Below are 11,844 nucleotides of genomic sequence, written 5' to 3' on the forward strand. Positions count from 1 at the left end.
AAAACGAATGTCTCAATTGCGTGGTTCGCTCTACTAGTTTTTCCACCTGTACGCAATTAGAAGCTGCTGCTTGGAAATATGAGAGGGTCTTCACCACAAGCTCTACAGCATCATTTATGAAGTCATTCTCAATGATCAGATAAAAGCAAAGAAACGAAAAAGAAACACAGCAATTGCTTAAAAGAATAGCTATTCTAAAAAGAGCAGCATTGTACACCCCAACCAGCTGCATAGTACACCTCAACCTGCTTTTTGAGTAGCCTGTGTTCTAACATCAGGGCACAGACATGGTTAGGACACTAAATATCCTGAACAATGGTACTACAAAATAGTCAATTGTAATTATCACAACAATTTTGCAAGATCACTGCAGACCCAAGGTCACAATCAGAACTCACAAAATGCACAAACACTATGATATCCTCACAAAGTCAAAAAAGTAGCACCCCCCCCCCCCCCCCCCCCAAAAAAAAAAAAAAGAGAGATACATTTTAATTTGTCTAACAACAACAGTTTTGTGTCTTTAGCAGCTAACGGGAGATGCTTTGGGTGGATGTTTTCCATCCTCACAACTAATAGAAGACTGGTGTGACGGTTTTGACTCTATATCCCCATGGCTGCTGTTTTCCTTTGGCTTATCTTCCTTTACTTCTGGTCCTCCCTGTGCATTGGCCTCTACCATCACTTCAGACTCCGGTTGTTCTTTCTCTTCTTTCAGCTCCCCTGACTGCTTTTCATTGGAATTGTCTTCCTTTGCTACCATTTTTTGTTCATTGTTCTCCAAATTTTCTGCCATATTCTGATTTTGCTGCTTGGTCTCTCCATCAGCAGCATCCTTCAGCCCATCACCTTCTTCACTAGGAACAACCTCATCATCCCTTTCCTTTGCATCTTTCATTTCCTCATCTACACTAGCAACAGCAGTAGGCTCCTCCTGAGCATGAGTTTCTTCATCTTTTTTCTCTTCTACAGGATTTTCAGTAACCACATTACTGCTGCTTCTTTCTTCTGTAGGTTCTACTGTTTCTGCACCATCTTTTTTCCCTTTTTGAGGAGCTTCAGTTTCATCTTCTTTCTCCTTTTCAAGGGCTTCCTCTGTAGGTTTTACTGTTTCCGCACCATCATTTTCCCCCTCTTGAGGAGCTTCAGTTTCATCTTCTTTCTCCTTTTCAAGGGCTTCCTCTGTAGGTTTTACTGTTTCCGCACAATCTTTTTTCCCCTCTTGAGGAGCTTCAGTTTCATCTTCTTTCTCCTTTTCAAGGGTTTCACTTTGTCCTTCAACATCTTTGTCTTCTTTTCCAGTCATCTCCTGGTCTTCCTCCCCATCATTTTTCTCCTTGCTCTCCTTCAGACTTAATTTTCTTTGTCTCTTCTTTGGTGGTTCATGTTCAGGTGTCTCAGATGCTTTTAACTTTTCACTAATTCTCGCAGAACGCCTTGGGGTGTCTCCTGCTTTGGCCAAAAAGTAAAATCAGGTTATAGAGAGAAAGAGAGAGAGAGAGAGAGAGAGAGAGAGAGAGAGAGAGAGTACCAGTTCCCCAGTCAAAATCAGAAGAAGAAGGACCTCCAGGATGGGATCTGAGGTACTGATCTAACTGCCTCTTGCTCTTAATCTCCTCTCCAGTCGAAGATATGAAAACTATCTCGTTCCTTTTGGGTGTACCCCACTTCCTTGGAATAAACTAATGCACACACACACAACAACAACAACAAAAAAAAGATAAACAATTGCCATACATAAAATGTGACAACGTCAAACAAGTTAGGATCCAGATGTGCAAAAGAAGCAAATGCCTTCACAAAATAACCATCTCTGAAATTTGTTAGCAGCAATTGAGTAAATTCAAGTCATTTTTAATCAAATCAGACATTGTAAAGAGGCAGTTGTAAGGGAGTGGGATTGGGCTTCACTGGTGGCATTGGAATAGCCCCATAAAAATCAGGACTAATCATGTGTTTATCACTTGGAAGAGACCTCTAAAATGGACCTGGACCCAACATCAACAACTAGAAATCATGTGGGATGTGCCCAGGATCTTCAGATTACATAGTTAATGTCCTCTAAAAAAAATTGAACATCTTCAAGCCAAGTATCCCTGCCTAGAGGGGCACTTCCAAGCCACAGATAATGATCTAGTTCACAATGCCACTTGCCCACATAAAACTCAACTATCTAAAAGACAAATCATTGGTCCCAGCAAAACAATTCCACTGATTTTCTTTTTTCCATCACATCCACACATGGCTAAAGCTGATAGTGTTGTGTTTGGGATAAAGCTACAAAAAAAGAAAAATAAACCCATACAAATATGAAGTTAACATTTTCCTTCATTGCACCAGACACCACCAAAGAAAGGTCAAGCTGCAATGAGTTTTTTTCTCTCACCTGGGCATAATGATTATATCAGCTCTGATAGGTCATATATCATTAACCACATCACAGCCTAGACCCAGCTACCTTAAACCCGGTGAAGGAAAAATTCATGCTAGAGAAGCCACAAGACAAATGATAGAGTTTTTTCACCTGAACATGCCTGTGGTAGAATAAATTTGCTGTCTCTGCTCAATTGAAAAACAAGGGACTCGAGGATGGAAAACTACGCACTACTCTTGTTCCTTGCAGGCTCAAAAAAATAAAACAAACACAATGAGATCTATCTGTAACTAAAGACACCAAGTTTGCATCATGCATTGGTGACTACACCGGGTCTTTTTACTATCTTTTGAGGCATACCACGTTCCTAAGAACCTTGAATAGGTATCTCAGACAGGACCTAGTAGGTGGAAAGAATGTTCAACATCTCCTTCAAGAAAAAGTTTATTTGGAGTAATCAACCAATCTACATCTCAGTGTTAAAATGAAATATGATATTAAATACTTCAGGAGCAGTAACAAAAGACAAGATATAAGTGATTTATTTAAGGTTGCATGGGCAAGTTGGGAGGACTCCAACAACTGGGGCAGTGTAAAAGACTATGGTGATGCCAGTCTATCTGATGACAAAAACAAAAACAAAAACAAAATACTTTTGATGGATAATGAAGCAAGAAAATAATAAAGCAAGAATACAATTTTTTTTGTCAAGGTGCCAGAAAATGAATTAGAATAGAAATCATGCTACAGATGCCAACACCAGTTGAATAAGATCAATAATGATGATATGATGATGAGAGAATAGAAGTACAAAATTACATCCATGATGCGGGTCTATGCCATACACGCTGCCTGATTTACAAGTGCCACTTTCAAGATATATATATATATATATATATACACTGATAACAATAATAAAAATTCAACCTCCAAGATTGTGCATTTACTAATTTCATCATATAGCCTCAATTCCAAACATGGTAAGAAATCCAAACACTAGTAGCAATCAAGTATATTTTCAAAGTAATCAAGTACAAGCATTAAATTGGATAGAAGTTAAGAGGCTCTCTATACAATAAGTATTTTCTAAGATGATCCAAAGAAGTCCTGGACTTGTGCATATGAACAAAGGTGTATGCAACATGAATGCTATGTACATTGGCATGTCTCTTATGAAGTTCTAACCCCATATCATTTTTTATTTTTTTAACGCCTTATTACATGCAAAACAAAGTTCCACAATACCTTCTAAACAATCTTAAGAGCATGTCTCTTATATTATACAAGCCGTAACCAAATAACGCTGATGTTGGCTTTAGGAGCCCTCGGTAATTCTGTTCTATCATTTACTAGTTAAAAAAAATCCTTATAAACAAATAAATCCACTCGTGTTTCTTTTTAAGATGAGGAGATTTTATAGAATAGAGAAGACAAGCAAGCCACCTACAAATAGGACACAGACGCTAGGAAAAAAACTAGAAAACAAAAGTTAAAAAAAAGAAAAGAAAAAAAAAGCCAATACAGCTAATGTCTGATAACCACAATGTCACAGTGATGAATGCCCTCTTGCGCAAGGCGATCAACCTCTGAATTAGCAGATTGAGGAACATGATTCCAGTCAGTAGCAACATAATTACAAATGTCCAAATCTCCTCCATTTGGGAAGAAATCTCCAAGGGGGTCAGCTTTCACGACACCAAGATTTGACTGCTGCCTAGTCCCCTTCAATCACCATGTCCAAGCAGCTCACGAAGGCAAGACGAATCCCGTGCAACGGAGCAAAGATTTCAGCAGTAATTGCATCGGCAAAGCCAAGAGTGCCAGCGTAGGAGAAAGGAATATCGCCTTTCTCATTTTGGATTAGCATTCCAAAAACTAACTTATCTGACTACTTTTGTTTTTTGAAGAATAAAAAACACGTATTAACCTCATAAAACCCTTAGACATATACAAACCTACGCAATCATATTGAAACACACAAAGCCTACAAGAATTAAAAGAATGCATGTCCCAGCCATAAGCATCTGTGCACCCCCGTACCACAAATGGATGGTAACTAATTGACATATCAACCACATTGCATATCTTTTAGATAAATAAAACCTTCATATGTCCCTGAAGATCAAATATCATAGCATCAATAGTTGCTTTGTCACACAAATTAAACAAAAACCGGTAAATTATGGTGATCAAAAGGCATGTAAGAATTTCAAAATCTTGATAGTTAAAATTCATTGATGTTATCCAAAATAATTTTAAAACATTTAACACACAATTATTGGAAAAAAAGAACCGGATACCAAGATGACATTCAGAACTAATTCGCGTTAATCTTTCAACTAAGAAAGAACTACTGAAGCTTCTCTCCAATGACGAAAACAAGTGAAAGAGCTGTTCATAACACAAAGCAATTGGCAATAATATTTCAAAGTAAGCCATTAACAATTTGAATTAAAAACAGGGATAATCGGAACAACACAAATGAGACTGAATTTAAAATATTTTGTAAGTGAAATTGGCATATATGGGGCCGTTTTTCAGCACAAGTAACCAACCAGTATCCAGCTAAGCACTAATAAACAGCAACTTATCAATTGCAAGACTGTCACATTCATTGGTCTTGTGGTCACCAACAGAACAAATATTGGTGCTTTCTATTTTCAGATGAACAGGATAAATAAGGAACCAAAAAATAAAATAAAACAAAACGAAGCAAAATGGAATCTCGTGTTTCTTAAGTAGCAACAAAGCAACAAGCCAACAAACAAAAACACAAGAAACAGTTAATCGTAAGCCTTAATTATTTATCAACCACGAGGCGTCCATCACCAATCTAAGGAGCACTTACTCTGATGATTGAACTTCTCTTACAAATAACACACAACAGTGTTCCAAGCAACCATAAGAAGATATTGATCAGGCCATCGATCCTAACATCCAGCAGACAGAAGGAAAAGTCAACGGCAAGTAATATGCTACAGCGTGATAAAACCAACTTCCAGCTTCGGTACAGTGCATCCAACCCTAAGTCGTAAACGAGAACCAAAAAAGGAAGCCAATAATTCTTCTTACTCACTCGTGCCTTGACCAAAATGTGCATAACACTAGCAGTATCCACGCAACACGAAGTGAATAAAAACAAACAAGAAATTATAATTCTCAACATGCTGCTTTCGAATAGTACTATCTCATACCCTAATAAAAAAAAACAAAAAGAACAGCAGACCAAAAGAACCAACTCAAAACAACAGTATAACACGGACGGGAACAGACTTACAACGGATCAAATTTTACATGTTTTTTTCAGTATATACATGTCAAAAAAGGAATCAGAAGAATGACAGCGGCATCAAAATGAAAAACAGAGAACAAAAACGCAAGTAAGAGCCAAAAAACACCTTCTTCATCCAACCAGCAGGCGCGGGAAGATCGACAGAGACGACATCAGCTGGATTCTGGTCCCTATCCGCCATGGATTGGTTCTCGGATGCGGAATTTCGCATCTTATCCTCAGAGGTGACCATTTTTCCTTTTTTTCAAGTTTTAGCTCGCAAGGGGAGTTCCCGCTCACGGCCTCCCAACCACAGCCCAAAACCAACGGAAAATAAATGATGCCCGATTCTCACGTCACCCTTCCCAATATATCATATGATAAGGATTGTACGTATTCAGACTTCAGACACGGTAGCTCTGCTCTGTAGCTTGTACGGGAACCCGGAGTATCTATAGAAAGTCCGTGGGAAGGGCAGAAGATCTAACGAGTCAGGACTCAGGAGCGGCTGACTCGACGGATGGATTTGGCGCTCGGGTTTTAAATCGATTGAAATGTGAGACAAGTGTCCGGACGTGTGGAAACTGGAGAAACTGGAGTGACTTGACGTCATGTTTTATGAACAGAAGCGACTGCGATCTACCAGATCCGAATTCTACGGGTTCCACACATGAATCCTGTGCCGCCGAGTCCACAGAGTCAGGGCAGTCAATATAGTCAAGCACAAGGGTATTTTGGTCTTATTATTGATATTTTTATCATTTTAGTGAAAATTATTAAATTAAATTAAATTTTAAGATAATTTTTTTAGGGTAATTTTTAATACTGTTTCCTTAGGCAACCAGACGATGTATACTATAAATATGACCATTATAATTATAATTTTAAGAATTATTTAGCTAAAACAGTTAAATTTAAATGATTATTTGGAAATTTTAATCTATTTTAAAGTAAATTGCATTTTTTATTATATTTATAATGTTATGATTATCTCTATTTTCATTTAAAATAGATATAAAAAGTATGAAAAAGATCACAAATAAGTTTTAACATTGATGTGTTGGATAGTAAATGAATATAATTTACGAAAAAATTAATTCTTAAGCCCTTTAATTCGAATGTGAGAAGTTTATATGGACTTTTTTTATTTGATATTTTAAAAATACTAAGGGACCACTCTAATGCCCTCTTTTGCACTAAGTGGAGGAGGGACCTTTCTTTACCTTTCTCAATCCAAATAAAATAATGAGGGGTTACCATATGGTGCATTTTTTTCACCATGAAAGGTCAATGGTGCCCCTCTTAATGTTGGAAATCCTTATTCTCCCAACAAAAAAGAATCAAAGAGAAGGGCTGACCACGCCTCCAAGTGATGTCGAAAAAGTGGCAAGGTTATGTTGTGTTATGGTGTTTAACATTTGGTATTAGAGCGGTTCCCACGTCACGCATTCGAATCCCGAAGGGGTGACATAGAGGAGGGGGGCGACCTAGAGGCCAAATTAAAATACTGGTCAGCCATAGGAACTTAACCCAGGTCCGGCCAATGTTGCTAGAGTAGGTCGTCGCTAGAGTGGGTCGTTGTGGACGTCGGCTCGCGAAGGTGGGGTATGATGTTATGGTCCTGGGGTTAAGTACCTATGTCTTCCGCTCCTAATAGGCTGGTCTTTTGGGATGTATTGGCTAGGTGCTTAACATTTGGTATCAGAGCAGGCGTTACGTCACGAGTTCGAATCCCGGCGCTCGAAAAGTCCTGAGCGGCGCTTGAAGAGTCCTACGTGGAGGGGGCAACCTAGTAGAAACTAGAGTGGGTCATCGCTAGAGTGGGCTGTCGTGAGAGTGGGCCGTCGTGGACGTCGCTCGTGAAGGTAGGTGTGATGTTGTGGTCCTGGGCTAAGTACCTATGTCTTCCGCTCCTAACATGCCGGTATTTTGGGTAGTATTGGCTAGGTGCTTAACAGGTTATCCCTCTTTTACCAAGGGACTTGCACTTCTCTCTTTTTTGCATAAGTTGGGAAAAGGGAGCCGATATAAAGTATGTTTATGTTTTTTTCCTATTTATTGATTTATCTATAGAAAATAACTAAAATCGTGCAAAAAATATGACATAAAGACAACCATATTTAAACTTATTGCATTTTTTTGTGGTGATTTATTTAGTAAACAACAATCACATTTATGGTACAAACACAACTGAATAAACACTCCATTATTCTTCTTATATACTCTACATTTAAGTGTCTAATACTATGTAAATCTTTGGGGATTAAATTAAATTATGAATTTCTTGAGTCTAACCCTAATCAAACTAATTACATTAAACTATTATTATTTTATTTTTTATTATAATTAAATCCATAATGTTCCTATAAGAGATATCCTATAACCTTTTAATCCTCTCTCCTCCACGACTCCCAATTCCAACTAGGAGGGGAAGACCATTTGTCTCACTTTTATAATGTACAAGGAGACAGAGAGAAGATATCCCAATTTCCTTGAGATAAATGATAATTTTTTGCCATACAATTAGTGTCTTTGAAGTTTTTTCTTCTTCTTGGCACCTCATAATGTTTCATGTGACCACAACTAATCACCCATGTTGGTCTTGCTTATCAAACTATTTATGCTTATTTAATGTTATGTATGTCTTGTTTGTTTAGGTTGTAATAAGTAGGGGTTGGGTCGGCTCAAGCTTGACAATAAGTTGGTTCAGCTTAACTCAGCTCAAGGGCTTGACCCCAAGTCAAGCTTATTGACCAAAAGGAAGTAGCCTAATTGTCGTGTTGCTTAATTCCAGAGTGTCATAAAAGTACATGTTTTCGGCATGGTATCATACACACCTCCAAGAATTGAAGCATTTGAAGTTATCGTGAAGCAATTTACATGTTTTCGGTATGTTCATTTCTTCTCACCGGTGAGCCATCAAGTGGTTGGTTAGTTTCTAAGATTATAGATTTCCTTTGACAGTGATGCTTTTTCAATTTTGTAGGCTCTTTGGGTGAGCAAGCTTTCATAGTAGAAGAAATTGATAAGATTGTACTATATAATGGTTATTATTTATTATTTATTGGTGTTGTTTTCTAACACGTAAAATTCTTCTTTTATTAGAAATATGAAGAAATTGCCCATAGCCTACGACACCAAATTTGAAGAAAACGTCTTATTTGAGCCCACATCAACGAGGAAGGCCAAATTACCGAAAATGAGAATGAAGATTACAACTGTACTTCTAAAGTACAAATGGAGCAAGAAAGGGACAAGTTCCACATAAATGAAGAAACTGACAAGTTTGATCTATGACCCCAGAGTGTACGACTAAATACAATGAAACATAATGCAAAATACTACATACAATCAAGGAAAAAACACCTATAATCCAATAGTGACATTAAGCTACTTGGCATTAAATTTTGTAAATGTATTGTTATTTTCAATTATTATTATAGTAACATACATTACTTGGCATAAAATTTTGTAAATGTACCATTTCATCTTGCTCCAGACCCTTTACTCACACTAAACCATGATTATTCACCGTCTCCTAATCCTGAGGTAAGTGATCTTCACATTCCTATCACTCTTCATAAAGGTGTTTGCAAAGGTACTCTCTACCCTTTGTCTCACATTATCTCTTTTGATTCCTTGGTCAGATAATTATCATAAGTTTGCTCTGTCTATCTCCACTTGCACTATTTCTTCTTCAGTGTAGGATGCTCTGTTGACTCCTCATTGGAAGAAAACCATGGATGTTGAAATGGAAACACTAAGTGATAGGGGGATTTGGGAGTTATATGATTTACCTTCAGGTGTTGTGGTGGTTAGCTGTTGGTGGGTCTATATTATTAAATATAACTCTGATGGATATGTCGAACGATATAAGGCTCGTCTTGTTGTCAAAGCATATACTTAAGATTTTTGGTGTTGATATTTTTAAGATTTTTTCTTTGGTTGCTTGCTTGTCTTTTGTTTGCATACTCATTTCTTTTGTAGTTCATCAAAGCTAGTCTCTGTTCCAACTGGATTAAAAATGTCTTCTTATATGGTAATCTTGAAGAGGAAGTCTATATAGGATAACCTCTGAGTATGATGCTCAGGGGGAGACACATAAGATGGCTTAAAACAAAGTCCACGAGGATGGTTTGAGAACTTTAGTCAAGTGGTTATATCCAAGGGATTTTGTAGAAGCCACCATGATTACTCACTATTTATAATAAAATGATCATCTGAAAAATATTATCTTATTGGTTTATGTAGATGAGATCATCCTACTAGGGAGTGACATATCAGATATTGAAAAAGTTAAATCCCATTTGGCGAATCACTTTCAGACTAAAAATATAGGTTAACAAAAATATTTATTGGGTATTGAAGTTGCAAGAAGTAAAGAGGGAATGACTCTAGACTCAGAAGAAATATGTCACTAATATACTTCAAGAGTACGAACTTATGGGGGTCAAATCTATTGATACACCTATGGAAGTATGACTTGATCTTCATGATGATCAAAGTCCAAAATTGAAATATAAAACAATGTATTAGAGACTAGTAGGTAAACTCATTTATACTATAGTTATTAGACCAGATATCTCATTTGTAGTAAGTGTAGTGAGTCAGTTCATGGAGCATCTAAGTAAAATTTACTTAGAGGTTGCACATAAAATCTTGAGATATCTAAAAATAGCATGAGGAAAATATCTCATTTCTAGACCTAATAATCACTTGAGGATTGAGACTTTCTTTGATGCTTACTATGCAAGTTCCAAGTTTGACAGAAAAATCAACTATTGGATACTGTGTATTTATGGGAGAAAATCTAGGGATCTGAAAGAGTAAAAAGTAGAATTTTGTTGCTCTATCCAGTGCATAAGTTGAATATAGAGCAATGGCCCACACTGTCAGTGAGCATTGGGTAAAATTTTTTATCTAAAAATTAGGCCTGTATAAAAATGATCCTATGACTATTTATTATGATAACCAGATAACAATCTTCATTGCAAGTAATCTAATTTTTCATGAAAAGACTAAACATATAGAGGTAGGTTGTCATTTTATCCAGGACCAGTAATGAGGAAAGAAGTAACCACTCGATATGTTCGATTTGATGATCAACTTGGTGATATCTTAACTAATGCATTAGGAAGCATGATTTTTTGCACTTCTATGGCAAGTGGAGACTATTTGATATATACTCTCCAATTTGAGGGAGAGAGCTGAAAAATAAGTATAGAGGTATTTTAGTTATTTTACCTTATTTTTATTTATATGCCTTGATGTAATCTCGTTATGTATATCCAACTATGTCTATAGACCAAGTTTCATGTAAAGAGGAAATGAAGAATAGGAAGTAGGGTTTTTACTTAAGGTTATTTTTGTATTTTGTACTCAACTCTTATTATAAACAAAGGTTGAGGGACTTGCAAGTCCCTCGATGCAGATCAGTTTCAATTCTCTCAATTTCACTTTCTCTCCCTCTCATTCTCTCTCTTCTTAACTTTTCATGGTGGTTGCATCTTCTCACCAGTTTGTCATGTTTTTTCTCCACTCTAGCCATCCGATATTTAATATGGCGAATTATTATGTTTTATTTGTTTGAATGAGCAAAGCCTTTGTAATGGGAAATGTTCATTCGCATGTGGAAAGCATTTACCAATGTATGTTCAGATCTTGTGGAACATTTTGTGAAAGTTGTGTTTAAATTGACTTGTTTTTGTAGAAATGACAATGTTGAAAAGTCTATGGGGGTTAGTCAACATGAATCAGGATATGAAGTTCTTCTTGATTGCTTAGGTCACTTGAAGTCATGAGCGGTGCACCAGCATCGACTTCAAGTGATTGAAACAGGTAATCAAGATGAAGCCACCCAAGGCATAAGTTGTGGAATTGGGAATCCGCACTATTTTTCAAGTCATCCACTTGAAGCCGTTGGGACGAGTCTCTGCTTCTCGAATTTTTTTTTCTTCTCTCCCACTCTCTTCTCTCTCTTAACTTCTTCATCTCCTTCTCCCTCTAGTACTCCCTTCTCCCTCTCAGCCTCCCTCTCGCTTCTCCCTTCTCATCTCTCTTCTCCCTCACCCTTCTCTCTCTCGCTGCTCTCCTCCTCCTCCTCTCTCTCTCTCTCTCTCTCTCCCTCTCGGTCTCCCTCTCTTCTCCCCCTTAGCCTCCCTCTCTTCAGCATCATCTAAAACCAAATTCATGTATTCAT

The 11,844-nt window shown here is 37.2% G+C and overlaps 1 protein-coding gene across 2 annotated transcripts; it reads right to left on the reverse strand.

Moving 5' to 3' along the window:
- Nucleotides 1-456: 456 nt before the first annotated feature.
- LOC137948371 (methyl-CpG-binding domain-containing protein 11-like) lies at nt 457-5,988 on the reverse strand. Of its 2 annotated transcripts, none has more exons than XM_068794449.1 (3): nt 5,773-5,988; nt 1,532-1,682; nt 457-1,452 (listed from the first exon to the last, which is right to left on the reverse strand). In XM_068794449.1, the coding sequence occupies exons 1-3, from the start codon at nt 5,896-5,898 to the stop codon at nt 524-526; spliced, it is 1,206 nt and encodes a 401-aa protein (XP_068650550.1). In that variant the 5' UTR covers nt 5,899-5,988; the 3' UTR covers nt 457-523. The 2 variants fall into 2 exon arrangements, with proteins under 2 accessions (XP_068650550.1, XP_068650551.1); XM_068794450.1 differs by having other exon boundaries at nt 457-1,449; nt 5,773-5,987.
- Between the last annotated feature and the right edge of the window lie 5,856 nt (nt 5,989-11,844).

The sequence above is a fragment of the Aristolochia californica genome, unplaced genomic scaffold (genome assembly GCF_029961685.1).
Source record: "Aristolochia californica isolate CCGP_79_NKW_82.1479 unplaced genomic scaffold, dmAriCali1.0.hap1 SCAF_13, whole genome shotgun sequence".
In the NCBI taxonomy this organism is placed as follows: domain Eukaryota; kingdom Viridiplantae; phylum Streptophyta; class Magnoliopsida; order Piperales; family Aristolochiaceae; genus Aristolochia; species Aristolochia californica.